This window comes from Oncorhynchus nerka, linkage group LG4 (genome assembly GCF_034236695.1).
Source record: "Oncorhynchus nerka isolate Pitt River linkage group LG4, Oner_Uvic_2.0, whole genome shotgun sequence".
NCBI lineage: Eukaryota > Metazoa > Chordata > Actinopteri > Salmoniformes > Salmonidae > Oncorhynchus > Oncorhynchus nerka.
In genome coordinates, this window is record NC_088399.1 from 88,631,044 (window position 1) to 88,648,517 (window position 17,474).

The 17,474-nt window shown below is 42.9% G+C and overlaps 1 protein-coding gene across 1 annotated transcript in view; it reads right to left on the bottom strand.

The window, feature by feature from the left end:
- LOC115128828 (CUB and sushi domain-containing protein 3-like) overlaps positions 1 to 17,474 on the bottom strand; it is a 997,580-nt gene that overhangs the window by 120,763 nt on the left and 859,343 nt on the right. The window contains exons 46-48 of the mRNA XM_065018010.1: positions 12,060 to 12,173; positions 11,511 to 11,699; positions 10,743 to 10,889 (exon numbers count right to left, since the gene is read on the bottom strand). Coding sequence (XP_064874082.1) covers positions 10,743 to 10,889; positions 11,511 to 11,699; positions 12,060 to 12,173 — 450 coding nt within the window. The remainder of the gene's footprint in view (positions 1 to 10,742; positions 10,890 to 11,510; positions 11,700 to 12,059; positions 12,174 to 17,474) is intronic.

Genomic DNA, 17,474 nt, shown 5'->3' on the forward strand with positions numbered 1-17,474 from the left:
GGACCGGATATTTTGGTTGAGTTTCTAGCCGGACATTTTTCCAGACGGACAGCTAATGATCTTTACATCGCCTCCTGATGAATTTTATCGCTTATTAACGTTTACTAATACCTAAAGTTGCATTACAAACGTATTTCGAAGTGTTTTGTGAAAGTTTATCGTCGACTTTTTGAATTTAAAAAAATGACGTTACGTTTTGAAACAATGTTTTTTTCGTTTATCACACAGTCTACATATAACGATATCTAGGCTTTATATGGACCGATTTAATCGAAATAAAGACCCAAATAGTGTTTATGGGACATCTAGGAGTGCCAACAAAGAAGATGGTGAAAGGTAATGAATGTTTTCTATTTTATTGTGCGGTTTGTGTAACGCCGAAATGCTAATTATTTTGTTTACGTCCCCTGTGGGTCTTTTGGGGTGTTGCATGCTATCAGATAATAGCTTCTCATGCTTTCGCCGAAAAGCATTTTAAAAATCTGACTTGTTGCCTGGATTCACAACGAGTGTAGCTTTAATTCGATACCCTGCATGTGTATTTTAATGAACTTTTGAGTTTTAACTAATACTATTAGCATTTAGCGTAGCGCATTTGCATTTCCAGAGCTCTAGTTGGGACGCAAGCGTCCCGAGTAGAAGCAACAGGTTAATGAAGACAGCTTCTCCATCCTGGAGGGGGAAAACAATCATTTCTAGGCCCAGTGACATGCACTAGTCTGTGGCGACCTAAATGCCAGGACCGGACAAGAACCTGAAACCCTCAGCACACAGGGGGACAAACACCTGCTTGGAGGTGACAGCATTCCCTCCCCCATATGCCACCCTAGGCACAACATAACCAACAACTGCAGCACGTTGGGTATTTACATGGTCAATGGTAGGCTTCAAGAGGACTCCTATGGTAGGTACACCTATAGATCATCTCTTGGCAGTAGTACTGCAGACTACTTTATCACTGACCTCAACCCAGTCTCTCAGAGCGTTCACAGTCAACTCACTGACACCCCTATTAGATCACAGCAAAATCACAGTCTACTTGAACAGAGCAATACTCAATCATAAGGCATCAAAGCCAAAGGAACTGAAGAATATTAAGAAATGCTATAGAAGGAAGGAATGTAGTGTGGAAACTTACCAAAAAACAATTAGACAACAAATTCAATCCCTTTTAGACAACTTCCTAGACAAAATCTTCCACTGTAATAGTGAAGATGTAAACTTGGCAGTACAAAATCTAAGCAGTATATTTGACCTCTCAGCTTCCCTATCAAATCTACAAATGTCAAACAGAAAACTGAAGAAAATTAACATTGACAACAGTTTTTTATGAAGAATGCAAAAACCTAAGAAAGAAATTGAAATTGAAACCTGTCCAACCAAAAAAACATAGAGACCCATAAAACCTGAGTCTACGCCTTCACTATGGTGAATCACTAAAACAATACAGAAACACACTACGAAAAAGAAGGAACAGCATGTCAGAAATCAGCTCAATGTAATTGAAGAATCCAACCATTTCTGGGAAAATTGTAACACACGAAACAAACACAAAGAGTTATCTATCCAAAATGTAGATGTATGGGCAGACCACTTGTCCAACCGGTTTGGCTCTATAACAAAGAACAAACAGCAAAGAGAACCAGAACCCACCGGATTCTCCAATTACGTTGAATGAACTACAGGACGAAATAAAAACCCTCCAACCCAAAAAGGCCTGTGGTGTTGATGGTATCCTCAATGAAATGATCAAATATACAGACAATAAATTCCAATTGGCTATACTTAAACTCTAACATCCTTAGCTCTGGCATCTTCCCCAATATTTGCAACTAGGGACTGATCAACCCACAAAGTGGGGACAAATCTGACCCCAATAACTACCGTGGAATATGCGTCAACAGCAACCTTGGGGAAATCCTCTGCATTATCATTAACAGCAGACTTGTACATTTCCTCAATGAAAACAATGTACTGAGCAAATGTCAAATTGGCTTTTTACCAAATTACTGTACGACAAACCACATATTCACCCTGCACACCCTAATTGACAAACAAACCAACAAGCCAAAACAAAGGCAAAGTCTTCTCATGTTTTGTTGATTTCAAAAAAGCCTTCAACTCAATTTGATGGTCTGTTATACAAATTGATGGAAAGTGGTGTTGGGGGAATACATACAACATTATAAAGTCCATGTACACAAACAAGTCTACGGTTAAAATTGGCAAAAAACACACTTCTTTCCACAGGGCCGTGGGGTGAGACAGTGATGCAGCTTAATCCACACCCTCTTCAACATATAAATCAACAAATTGGCGAGGGCACTAGAACAGTCTGCAGCACCCGGCCTCAGCCTTCTAGAATCTGAAGACCAATGTCTATTGTTTGCTGATGATCTGGTGCTTCTGTCACCAAACAAGGAGGGTCTACAGCAGTAGCTAGATCTTCTGCACAGATTCTGCCAGACCTGGGCCCTGACAGTAAATCTCAGTAAGATCAAAATAATGGTGTTCCAAAAAAGGTCCAGTCGCCAGGACCACAAATTCCATCTAGACACCGTTGTCCTAGAGCACACAAAAAACGATACATAACTTAGCCTAAACATCAGCTGTAACGATGTGCGCTGAGAGTCGGGAAGCAAGTTCAGGGCGTGTGAGTGTTTTCATAAAATAAACAGAACATAATACAAAACATGAAACACTAACACCACACAGACATGAAACAGAAACAAGGACACCTGGGGAAGGAACCAAAGGGAGAGACATATATAGGGAAGGAAACAAAGGGAGTGACATATATAGGGAAAGAACCAAAGGGAGTGACATATATAGGGAAGGAAACAAAGGGAGCAACATATATAGGGAAGGAACCAAAGGGAGTGACATATATAGGGAAGGAAACAAAGGGAGCAACATATATAGGGAAGGAACCAAAGGGAGTGACATATATAGGGAAGGAAACAAAGGGAGCAACATATATAGGGAAGGAACCAAAGGGAGTGACATATATATGGAAGGAAACAAAGGGAGTGACATATATAGGCAAGGAACCAAAGGGAGTGACATATATAGGGAAGGAAACAAAGGGAGCAACATATATAGGGAAGGAACCAAAGGGAGTGACATATATAGGGAAGGAACCAAAGGGAGTGACATATATAGGGAAGGAACCAAAGGGAGAGACATATATAGGGAAGGAACCAAAGGGAGTGACATATATAGGGAAGGATCCAAAGGGAGTGACATATATAGGGAAGGAACCAAAGGGAGTGACATATATAGGGAAGGAACCAAAGGGAGTGACATATATAGGGAAGGAACCAAAGGGAGTGACATATATAGGGAAGGAACCAAAGGGAGAGACATATATAGGGAAGGAACCAAAGGGAGTGACATATATAGGGAAGGAACCAAAGGGAGAGACATATATAGGGAAGGAACCAAAGGGAGTGACATATATAGGGAAGGATCCAAAGGGAGTGACATATATAGGGAAGGAAACAAAGGGAGCAACATATATAGGGAAGGAACCAAAGGGAGTGACATATATAGGGAAGGAACCAAAGGGAGTGACATATATAGGGAAGGAACCAAAGGGAGAGACATATATAGGGAAGGAACCAAAGGGAGTGACATATATAGGGAAGGAACCAAAGGGAGTGACATATATAGGGAAGGAACCAAAGGGACTGACATATATAGGGAAGGAACCAAAGGGAGTGACATATATAGGGAAGGAACCAAAGGGACTGACATATATAGGGAAGGAACCCAAAGAGAGAGACATATATAGGGAAGGAACCAAAGGGAGTGACATATATAGGGAAGGAACCAAAGGGAGTGACATATATAGGGAAGGAACCAAAGGGAGTGACATATATAGGGAAGGAACCAAAGGGAGTGGCATATATTGGAAAGGTAATCAGGGAAGTAATGGAGTCCAGGTTTGTCTGATGACACATAGGTGCGCGTAATGATGGTGACAGGTGTGCGCAGTAACGAGCAGCCTGGTGACCTAGAGGCCAGAGAGGGAGCACCCGTGACATCAGCGCCACAGGTAACTTCCACAAAGCTGTGAAAGAACTGAGAGACAAGGCAAGAAGGGCATTCTGTGCCATCAAAGGGAACATAAAATTTGACATACCAATTAAGATCTGGCTAAAAATACTTGAATCAGTTAAAGAACCCACTGCCCTTTATGGTTGTGATATCTGGGGTCCTCTCACCAACCAATAATTCACAAAATGGGACAAACACCAAATTGAGACTCTACATGCAGAATTATGTTTTGTGTGTACAACGTAAAACACCAAATAATGATGGCAGAGCGGAATTAGGCCGATACCTGCTAATTATGAAAATCCAGAAAAGAGAAGTTAAATTCTACAACCACCAAAAAGGAAGCGATTCCCAAACCTTCCTTAACAAAGCCATCACCTACAGAGAGATGAACCTGGAGAAGAGTCTCCTAAGTAAGCTGGTTGTGGGGCTCTGTTCAGGACAGCAACACAATTAGACTCAACCAAATCATGAGAAAACAAAAAGATAATTACTTGACACATTGGAAAGATTGTACGGAGAAAACTAGAACGCTATTTGGCCCAAAACAGTGAGTACTCAGTGGCAGAATACCTGACCCCGGTGACTGACACAAACCTAAGGAAAGCTTTGACTATGTATAGACTAATTGAGCATAGCCTTGCTATTGAGAAAGGCCACCGAAGGCAGATCTGGCTCTCAAGACACTGCCCACACAATGAGTTGGAAACTGAGCTGCACTTCCTAACCTCCTGCCAAACGTATGACCATGTTAGAGACACAAATTTCCCTCAGATTACACAGATCCACAAATATTTTTTTTAAAGATTAAAAAAACAATATCTACTGGGTGAAATCCCAGTGTGCCATCACAGCAGCAAGATTTGTGACCTGTTGCCACAAGAAAAGGTCAACCAGTGAAGAACAAACACCATTGTAAATACAACCCATATTTATGTTTATTTCACGTTTGTTTATCTACTTCACTTGCTTTGACAATGTTAACATATATGTCCCATGCCAATAAAGCCTTTAAATTGAATTGAATTGAGAGAGAGAGAGAGAGAGAGAGAGAGAGAGAGAGAGAGAGAGAGAGAGAGAGAGAGAGAGAGAGAGAGATAACATTGTAAATACAACCCATTTTTATTTATTTTCCCTTTTGTACTTTAACTATTTGCACATAATATGACATTTGAAAAGGCTTTATTCTTTTGGAACTTGTGTAACATTTACCTTTAATTTTTGATTGTTTATTCCACTTTTTTTAATCCATTTAAGTTGCTTTGGCAAAAATATGTTTTCCATGCCAATAAAGCCTGTTGAATTGAATTGAGAGAGACAGAGACAGACAGACAGACAGACAGACAGACAGACAGACAGACAGAGAGACAGACAGACAGACAGACAGACAGAGAGACAGACAGACAGACAGACAGACAGACAGACAGACAGACAGACAGACAGACAGACAGACAGACAGACAGACAGACAGACAGACAGACAGAGAGACAGACAGACAGACAGAGAGACAGAGAGACAGACAGAGACAGACAGACAGACAGACAGACAGACAGACAGACAGACAGACAGACAGACAGACAGACAGACAGACAGAGATGGAGTGAGAGAGAGAGAGAGAGAGAGAGAGAGAGAGAGAGAGAGAGAGAGACAGACAGAGACAGACAGAGACAGACAGACAGACAGAGATGGAGTGAGAGAGAGAGAGAGAGAGAGAGAGACAGACAGACAGACAGACAGACAGACAGACAGACAGACAGACAGACAGACAGACAGACAGACAGACAGACAGACAGACAGACGGGAGTGAGAGTCAGAGAGAGATGGGAGTGAGAGTCAGAGAGAGATGGGAGACTTTAGCTTGAGCGTCAGAACACTTCAAAGCAGATTTACCCCAAATCTCTTGCATACTTTAACAATCGAGGAAGTTATCCCCGAGCAAATCTCCTGGCACACATACCGAGTGCCAAATGACTAGTTCTCCCAGCTGCATGACTCCATGTTATGAGATACCAGCAATTTACGAGGCATGGAGTCATTTTCACAATGGACGTTATTATTTCATTTGGAAAAAGTCTCAGAAATGTAACTGGGTTATCTACAACAAAACAAACACGATGAGGCAGAGATTTTTAGCAGCTCAAGAACAACTTCTCCATTGAAAACAAAATAAGCACAGTGTTACACTAGACTATACTATTCATTGACGCTTTGCTAACACCACAAACAATTATGACTGTGATTTCTAGTCTGTTTCTCTGATAGAAATAGTGACTGAAGTATCAAATCAAATGTTATTTGTCACAAGCTCCAACAACAACAGGTGTAGACTCTACCAGGAAATGCTTACTGTGCCTTTAAACCGCTTGGAAAATTCCAGAAAATTATGTCATGGCTTTAGAAGCTTCTGATAGGCTTATTGACATCATTTGAGTCCATTGGAGGTGTACCTGTGGGTGTATTTCAAGGCCAACCTTCAAACTCAGTGCCTCTTTGCTTGACATCATGGGAAAATCAAAATAAATCATTATTAAAATATTCCCTATGTAATGTTAATGAGTCGCTAACATGTTGTGTCATGTAAATGCATCATAATGCAGAACCCTCAATGGCCCAAGTCTTTAAATGCATGGCTCTGGTGTAGCCTTGTTCCTCACAAGCTATAGTCCTAGTAATACAGTCTGCTGTGTCACTACTACTACTATAGCTTCTCACACTGTGTCACACATTGGTCCATTAGGGACAGGCTGGCTGTCACAGCTTACACATTGGGCCATTAGAGACAGGCTGGCTGTCACAGCTCTGACCAACTGCTCTGACCAACACTTGACCCCGTCTGTCCCTGGCCGTGCCTGCCTGCTCTGCTCTGGCCAGTCAGCAAAGTGTGTAGTGTGGGGGAGACCCATCTCTGTGGTTGTTTAGGGTCCCCAGGCCCTGACTGTCATCTCCACTGACATCTGTAGTGGCACTAGGCCCACGGTTTTAACCAGTCGGAGAACAAACGCATAGCTTAGAGCACAATCTATTTACTGTGCTGGTCTCTGTACCTCAACGGTTGTGCTGAACATGTGGGCTGACCTCACTGACACTGTATTCACATGCATCAATATTCTGCCTATTATACATATTTCAATACCCCTTGGTAAGACAGACACACATTGATTATTAAAAAACGGGTTGTTTGGATCCTGGAGGCTGATTAATTGATATGTGGGAGTTGTGGGACAACAACTGCCGCAAATTACCATTAACGTATTAATCTCATAATTCCACTGTCTCGCAGCCCAGCCAGGAAATTCATAAACCTCATCTCCGTCTGGAAAAAAGCATCCACACATTAGTTTTCCATGCTATTATTTAGTTTGCAACAGTTAGGGGGCCTGGAGGCAAGGGAAATAATGGCTGTGAGTGGCCATCGGTGTGAGAGATCACTCAAGAGGTATTGGCAGCCCCTAACATGGAGAACAGAAAGTGCTGGAGTGCCATTTGAGCTAGCAATGACGTCAAAGAGGCAAGCACTGGCTGTCACCAACCAGGCTCGGACTTGTTGGGAGTTGTCACACGATAATTCCTGGGTTCTCAGACATTATTGCTTAATTATACAACGATGGGGTCTAATCCTGGATGCAGATTGGTTAAAACTGCGTTCCAGCCGTTATCTATTCCACAAGTTACCATCGGCTAAGGCTATGACGTTGAAATGCCTACTCACAATTCCATCTGACTGCCCTATCCACTGTCTCATCAGTCCAGCCAGGCAATTTATTAACCTGATCTCCACTAGAAAAACCATCTAGACATTATCTCCCATTTCTTTTAGACTAACATATGATTTTCAATAGCGCAGATTTGTATAAACCTCGCTGTCGATCTCTCCGACATTTGCAACATTGTTTCAATATTATCGATCTCCAGCTGTCCCATAGTAATGAACGCGTCGGCATTCGGGACGAGACAGACAGGCTGGCAGCTTTACTCAGCCAGTCGAAATCACGAATCAGCATAATTTGTAGGGATGAGTAAAATGGATGATAAATGGATGATAAATTACTCAAATGTAATAGATACGGTGCGTTCGGAAAGTATTGAGACCCCTTGATTTTTTCAACATTTTGCTATGTTACAGCCTTATTCTAAAATTGATTAAGTGGAGTTTTTCCCTCATGAACCTCCACACAATACCCCATAATGAAAAAGCAATAACAGGTTTTTAGAAATGTTAGCAAATTTATAAAATAAATAAAATAAAAATGTACTTAAGTATTCAGACCCTTTACTCAGTACTTAGTTGAACAACCTTTGGCAAAGATTACAGCCTCAAGTCTTTGTGGGTATGATGCTACAAGCTTGGCACACCTGTATTCGGGGAGTTTCTCCCATTCTTCTCTGCAGATCCTCTCAAACTCTGTCAGGTTGGATGGGGAGTGTCGCTGCATAGCTATTTTCAGGTCTCTCCAGAGATGTTCAATCGGGTTCAAGTCTGGGCTCTGGCTGTGCCACTCAAGGACATACAGAGACTTGTCCCAAAGCCACTCCTGCATTGTCTTGGCTGTGTGCTTAGGGTCGTTGTCCTGTTGGAAGGTGATCCTTCTCCCCAGTCTGAACCTTCGCCCCAGTTTTCATCAATGATCTATCTGTACTTTGCTCCGTTCATCTTTCACTTGATCCTGAGTAGTCTCCCAGTCCCAGCCGCTGAAAAACATCCCCACAGCATGATGCTGCCACCACCATGCTTCACCGTAGGGATGGTGCCAGGTTTTCTCCAGACGTGACGCTTGGCATTCAGGCCAAAGAGTTCCATCTTAGTTTCATCAGACAAGAGAATCTTGTTTCTCATGGTTAGAGTCCTTTAGGTGCGTTTTGGCAGAGTGGCTTCCGCCTGGCTTCTTTCTTGCCACTCTAACATAAAGGCCTGATTGGTGGAGCGCTGCAGAGTTGTCCTTCTGGAAGGTTCTCCCATCTCCACAGAAGCACTGGAGCTCTGTCAGAGTGCCATCGAGTTCTTGGTCATCACCCTGACCTAGGTCCTTCTCCCCCGCTTGCTCAGTTTGGCTGAGCGGCCAGCTATAGGAAGAGTCTTGGTGGTTCCAAACTTCTTCCATTTAAGAATAATGGAGGCCACTGTGTTCCTGGGGACCTTCAATGTTGCAGAAATGTGTTGGTCCCCTTCCCCAGATCTGTGCCTCGATACAATCCTGTCCCAGAACTCTACGGACAATTCCTTCGCCCTCATATAGGTCCTTCGGACCTTATATAGACAGGTGTGTTCCTTTCCAAATCATGTTTAATCATTTGAATTTACCACAGGTGGACTCCAATCAAGTCGTAGAAACATCAAGGATGATCAATGGAAACAAGATGCACCTGAGATCAAGTTTGAGGCTTATAGCAATGGGTCTGAATATTTATGTTAATAAGGTATTTCTGTTTTTTATTTGCAATAAATTAGCAAAAAATGTTGAAAAAAAATATTTTCACTTTGTCATTATGGGGTAGTGTAGATTGATGAGGAACACACATGTATTTTATCCAGTTTAGTAAAAGGCTGTAACTTAACAAAATGTGGAAAAAGTCAAGGAGTCTGAATATTTTCCCGAATGCACCCTATATACAAAGAAATGTCAATAGAAAAATATAAATGCCGTTTGCTGTCATTCCTGCTTCAGTTTGAAGTGATTGTATTAGCTGTGTAGTTGTCTAGCTCCTCTGAACAGTGTCCTGGCAAGAGAGTAAATGTTCTATGCAAGGAGAAATTACACATCATCAGCTCATTGTTATAGATGTATCCCCCCAAAAAATCACTAGAAAACAGCTTCATCGCAAATGAACCTATTTTGCTGTTATTCTGGCTGCACTGTTTGACGTGACTGTGTTAGCTGAAGTTGGCTAGCTAGCAAGCAAGGGATAAGAATGTTGCCAGCCATCATGACAACAGAACAAACAAATATTTGTTTTTCAAATACATGTTAGTATATTTGTTGACGACACAACAGTTTATTTAATTTACAAATACACTTAAGGACTGGGTCGCTGAACTAATAGAACAAACCACCGGGACTTATCTCGTGGAAGGATGAAATAGTATGAATAAATTAATCAAAATAACATTTTTAATGACAATATGTCAACCATTATTTGTATATGTTGGCAACCGACTGTATAAAAATGATAATGCCCTCGAAGCTGGTGTTTGAAGGATATATTGGCATAATCACTTAGCATTACCACTTAACTAATATTGAGTACAATCACAATATTCCACATGCAAGTTTTTAGAGTAGCTACAAAACATGCTGTAGCCACTTTGTTGTTATTCTTCCACTCTCTCGCACACACACACGCACACACGCACGCACACGCACACACGCACGCACGCACGCACACACACACGCACACACACACGCACGCACGCACACACGCACACACACACGCACACGCACACGCACACACACACGCACACACACACGCACACGTACACACACACGCACACACGCACACACACACGCACACACACACGCACACACACACGCACACGCACACACACACGCACACACACACACGCACACACGCACACGCACACGCACGCACGCACACACGCACGCACCCTCTGGATTTCTCACTCTCAAAAGACATAAACGTGCAAGTGAAAAGGAGTGATTTAAATGGATACATACTTTGATACTCACCAACATAGCGGATACGGAAGCCCTTCTTGTTAGTTCCGTGGTCAGAAGACCAGCGCAGTGTGAGCTGGTGGCCGGTCGTAGTGATGTTGAAGGGCGCGGAGACGTCACCGCTGAAGGTGGCCAGAGTCTGGCTGTTAGTACTGGGGCCTGTAGAGAGAGAGGGCGGGTGAGAGAGGTATGGAGGGGGAAGAGAGAAAGAGAGGAAGGAAGGGAAGGGAAGGGAAGGGAAGGGAAGGGAAGGGAAGGGAAGAAGGAAGGAAGGCAGGAAGGCAGGAAGGAAGGAAGGATGCCAACAATAAGTCAGATTGTGGAAGAATGTATTTGTGGAGTAAATCATCCAACTACAGGGCTAACAGCTACAGCAATGACCCAGAACGAAGAGGGGCTGCTGACCACTGTTTGTCACAAAGGCGTTTTAGACAGTTCAGCATTAATCTAAATCTGTTCAGTGGTATTGTGGTTTCTTCACATTGTAATGACGTTGCATTCATCAAAAGTGTGGTCATATAAAGTTTTGTAGGCCTTGCATTCAATACCAAAAACATCCAGCCTTTTAATGCCCAATTTCTGAAGATTACATTTGCAATGCCACTGCAGCACAATAAGACAGTTTCAAAACCATACAAATCTGAGCCAAAAGCAGATGTGTTTTAAAAACATGACAGTTTGTGATGCTAGCCTGGTCCCATATATGTTTCCACTGTCATGAGTTGGCAAGATAGCACAAACAGTTGTGGCACCAGGCTAGTATAACGCTACTATAGCTACCATCAAAGACTTCTAGGATGTCGAACTCCCTCTCGGTCTGGAAGGACTCGAAGTACAGAGTGATGTTGTAGCCCTTCTCTACATTGATGGTCCAGATACACATCTGAAGGTTGGGGTAGCTGTCAGGGTAGCCTGGACTCAGGATTACTCCAGTAGAGTCAAACCTCACGTCGTGGGCCGGGCATTGCACTGGATGGGCACATAACAGGAGACCAAATGGATGCTAGGGGTACCTGTCATTTATTCAGTGGTCCCCCAGACCCCCAGATGACACATGGGATGGCGGAGAGAAATATGGCACCATAATATATAAATGACAACAGCTGTTTAGTCCACTAAACACAGTGAAAGGGATGACACAGAAACAGAACTGGAGTAGAAAACTGGAATCACAAGGGGCTGTGACAGAGGTGGGCGGAACGCATCACAACAGCACACCTAATGACTGCTGCCACAAACAAAACACACACACGCGCAAGCATGCAGGCACTCGCGCACACATACGCAAAACGAATGAACGCAAGCACGCACGCATACACACACGCACACCTTGACATGTGGGAGGAGGCCCATCCATCTGAAGTCTCTCCCCCAGTCTGCATGTCAGGATCTCATTCCCCACCAGGGTGAAGCCAGGATGACAGCGGTACCAGATGATGTCCCCTGTCAGGAGAGAAGGTATAGAGGGAGGGAGGGAGGGAGGGAGGGGAATAGAGTGTAAGAGAGAGAGGGAGTCATGGTAGCAAGACAGAAAGAGAGACAGAAAAACATAGAGAGAGAGAGAGAGAGAGAGACAGAGAGAGAGAGAGAGAGAGAGAGACAGACTTTGATGAAGCTGTTGTCTAATTAAGAAGGACAGCAAACCTGTGCTGCAGTAATAGAGACAGATGCCTGAGACGGATGGGGTGACATTCTTTGACATCCAAGGTTGAACACTGTTAATGAGTGAGTTCTAGCCTGGGTAGGAAACTTTGAGACTTTCATAACAGTTACTGGGCAAAACAATCCATAGTCCCTGAAATTTGAGTATTGCAGTAGTACTAGTGCAATATAACACAGACAACCAAGAATAATGGTGTTTTAGATTTTTTAAATTTTAAGTATGCTCTTTGTCATTGCCATCATCACCATAATCAACATCATCATCATCATCATCATCATCATCTACTGTAACCTTTTGGTCTTTTTAGAAGCCATCTGATGTCTTCAACCAGCAGCAATGGGCCATGTAACAGGTGATGTTTTCAACCAGCAGCAATGGGCCATGTTTAAGGTGATGTCTTCAACCAGCAGCAATGGGCCATGTTACAGGTGATGTCTTCAACCAGCAGCAATGGGTCATGTTACAGTTGATGTCTTCAACCAGCAGCAATGGGCCATGTTATAGGTGATGTTTTCAACCAGCAGCAATGGGCCATGTTACAGGTGATGTCTTCAACCAGCAGCAATGGGCCATGTTACAGGTGATGTTTTCAACCAGCAGCAATGGGCCATGTTACAGGTGATGTTTTCAACCAGCAGCAATGGGCCATGTTACAGGTGATGTTTTCAACCAGCAGCAATGGGCCATGTTACAGGTGATGTTTTCAACCAGCAGCAATGGGCCATGTTACAGGTGATGTCTTCAACCAGCAGCAATGGGCCATGTTATAGGTGATGTTTTCAACCAGCAGCAATGGGCCATGTTACAGGTGATGTCTTCAACCAGCAGCAATGGGCCATGTTACAGTTGACGTCTTCAACCAGCAGCAATGGGCCATGTTACAGTTGACGTCTTCAACCAGCAGCAATGGGCCATGTTACAGGTGATGTCTTCAACCAGCAGCAATGGGCCATGTTATAGGTGATGTTTTCAACCAGCAGCAATGGGCCATGTTACAGGTGATGTTTTCAACCAGCAGCAATGGGCCATGTTACAGGTGATGTTTTCAACCAGCAGCAATGGGCCATGTTACAGGTGATGGATGGATGATCGTGGTCCAATAAATCTATACAGAGCTGCTATAGACACAGCAGTGCCTTTGGGCCTTGTTACCGGGCAAGCTGAATCCATCTCAGCCACTGTCTTTAATGGCCCACTTTCACACCCAACAATCACAGATCTAGTTGCTAACTCAGTCATTGATACACACCAGTCACAGAGTTATTGGCTAACTCATCATTAATCAGGCAGGTCACACGTGATACAAGTCAGTATTCAACCTCCATCCATGTCTGAGTACGTCTGGAGATGATGTGGAACCTGGCCACTAGGGGGCAACAGTGAACTGTTACCTTCTGTTACCTTCAAGTAGACTTTAGTTTGGATGGTGGATGGCTGCATGTTCGAATCCAGCGATAGAAAGTTGTTTTTTATATTTTTGTTTTAAGCCTATCCCAAACTTTAAGCCTTACCTTAACCATTCGGAGTTAACGCATAAACTTAATCTTAACCAAACACTTGGAAATTTGACATTTCGAACAAGGTTGGCTTTGGCACGTGCCCTCAGATCGTCAAAAGTTCTACAGCTGCACCATCGAGAGCATTTTGACTGACTGCATCACCACTCGGTATGGCAACTGCTTGGTATCCGACCACAAGGCGATACAGAGGGTAATGCATACAGCCCAGGACATCACTGGGGCCGAACTCCCTGCCATCCAGAACCTCTATACCAGGTGGGGTCAGAGGAAGGCTATAAAGATTTTCAAAGATTCCAGCCACCCAAGTCAAAGACTGTTCTCTCTGCTACCGCGCGGCAAGCGGTACCAATGCACCAAGTCTGGAACCAACAGGACCCTGAACAGCTTCTACCCCCAAGACATAAGACTTCTAAACAAGACCATTAAATAGCACCGATTCTATTCATACACTGGGCTCTACCCACACACTCACACATACTTACACTGACACCCCAACACATACACACACCACATGCGCTGTTGCTTTACCTATATGTGACTAATTTCAGGAAACTAGGCGTATGTCGTACGTCACTATTTCACAGGAGAAGCATTTCATTTAGAAAAAATATATATATTATTTGATCAAAATGCCCCCTAGAACATGTGAATTTTAATGTGCCTTAATAACAAACTTGTATGCCATCTGTAAATATGAATAAAATTGTTAAATTACGAGCATAGTTGGTTAAGCCATGGAAAAAGACAGGAACTTTACAGCTAGCCATGATTGGCTGAGATAATGGACGGGCTGGACATGCCGAGAGATGAGTTCGGGTTGGTCTGACATGAAACACGTTTCTGTCTATAACATGAGCTGCTCAGTATGTGTAGATAATCCTTGCTACCACAGTTTTTTTTAAAGATACTGTAACGTTAACCGCGAAGATCTGCAAAAGTGTTGCTACTGCTCTCAACAACATTGCTGCCCAGAATTTAGCAGGCACTATGGACAAAGATCAGTGGGAAAAAGTGATGGACTACATTATGTACAAGGTCAGTGACTTAACACAACAACGGGCCAAGCAAGCTTTAGCTAGCTGCAAACCAAATGGTAAAGACACGCTCCCGTGAAGCGTTGATCCATGTTTACTGGTAAGAGGCTAGCTACATTTTCAGATATTATACGTGTCTAATTTTGACAGAAAATTGTTTTCATTGCAAGTTAAACTGTATTGTTTGCTAGTTAGCGAAAGTTCATTTGCTGGCTCGTTAGCTAAGGTTGCGTGTATGATCTATGTAGTAATATTATTCGTATCTCAGAAAGCCATTTGCATTGCTAGTTATAGCTATCAAAAATGTTACCTAGTTGCTTAGTTTTAGCTACCTGCAGATTCATACTCCAGCATTTCTTGGATAGTGGTTTGTACTGTAGCTGTTGGTTGAGATTATGGTTCAGTGTTTAGCTAGCTAGCTAGCTAGATGTCTAAACAAAAGACTCCACTTTGCAAGAGAATGATTATATGACAATCAGGTTGTGTCTGGGGGGTGATCACGGCCATCTATTGTATTTCATGAACCTGCGTACATGTCTAGACAATAGTGACTCATCCACCTAGCTAGATGTGGCTGGGGGGATGGCTATAGCATTTCTTTCACATGACCCATCAATGTTGACAAGTGTCTGGGTAAGCATCATCTAATAATTATGAAATATTTACTTAATATTTTTTATCTGGACACTTTCAAAGTCAGATTAGGATATAGACCAAAGACTGGATTAAGTGTATATTTACCTGGAGTTTTTCATATTGTAGGCTACTACTTTCACCAGTTTTAGTCTTGAAATCTTTGATTGTTTACTACACTACCTTACTTACTCTGTTTAGCACATAGCCTCACATGTGAATCCTAAAGAGATGAGTGGAGCTAAGGCTCAAGAGGGTGTGAACGATGCTGAATAGGGGTAGACAAGGAAAAGCTCTCCAGTAGTTGTACCAAAACATTGAAGGTCCATTTTCTCAAAAATGGGGCTACAAGTTTATCAACTTTCAAAGCAGAATGACTTTCCCATTGTTCCTCAACTGTAGTGTGTGATATACCATTTTGTAGCTCTGAGTCTCCACTTTTATCCAATGTATGAAAAATACAATTTCAAATGTTGCTACATAAGACTGAGTCGAGGCGGTGGGTATGTACAGTATGTACAGTACAGTATATAACCTCAAATGTATCTTTATTTTTTATTTGATTGAACTTTTATTTAACTCGGCAAGTCAGTTAAGAACAAATTCTTATTTACAATGACGGCCTACCAGAAGGCAAAAGGCCTCCTGCGGGGTTCGGAGGCAGGGATTAAATATAAAAAATAAAATATCGGACAAAACACACATCACGACAAGAGAGACACAAAACACTACATAAAGAGAGACATAAGACAACAACATAGTATGGCAGCAACACATGAAAACACAGCATGTGAATGAAGAGATGGAGATAAAACGGTTCAGTTTGAGTGGTTTTTGCAGCCTGTTCCAGTCGCTAGCTACAGCGAACTGAAAAGAGGAGCGACCCAGGGATGTGTGTGCTTTGGGGACCTTTAACAGAACGTGACTGGCAGAATGGTGTTGTATGTGGAGGATGAGGGCAGCAGTAGGTATCTCAGATAGGCGAGGCCTAAGAGGGTTTTATAAAAAAAACTGATGACCAGTTTACAGAGGAGTATAGAGTGCAGTGATGTGTGCTATAAGGAGCATTGGTGGCAAATCTGATGGCCGAAGGGTAAAGAACATCTAGCTGCTTCAAACCACCCTTAACTGCCGATCTATAAATTACGTCTTTGTAATCTAGCCTGAGTAGGATGGTAATCTGAATCAGGGTTAGTTTGTCAGCTGTGGTGAAAGAGGAGTGATTACGATAGAGGAAACCAAGTCTAGATTTAACTTTAGCCTGCAGCTTTGATATGTGCTGAGAGAAGGACAGTGTACCGTTTAGCCATTCTCAGAAGTACTTGTATGAGGTGACTACCTCAGTAGTAATCACACCGGTGGGGAGAGGGGAATTCTTCTTACCAAACCACATGACCTTTGTTTTGGAGGTGTTCAGAACTTTATACACTGCACTCTGAGAGACTTTTGTTAAACAGAGCAAAATAGAAATTGGCCTATAACAGTTAGGATCACCTTGATCTGCCCCTTTAAATAAAGGACGCACCGTGGCTGCCTTCCAAGCAATGGGAACCGCCCCAGAGAGGAGAAACAGGTTAAAAAGGTCAGAGATGGACTTGGTGATGATAGGAGCAGCAACCTTAAAAAAGAAAGGTTCTAAACCATCTAAATGAGATGTTTTTTGGGGGGTGAATGTAAGGAGCTCCTTTAGCACCTCAGACTCAGTGACTGGCTGCAGGGAGAAACTTTGTAGCGGGACAGGGGAAAAAGAGGGAGGAGCATCGGGGATAGTCGCATTAGAAGGGGTGGGAGATGAGGAAATGTTGGACGGGCAAGGAGGCATGGCTGAGTCAAATAGGAATCCTGACTTAATGAAGTGGTGATAAAAGAGCTTAGCCATGTGCTTCTAGTCAGT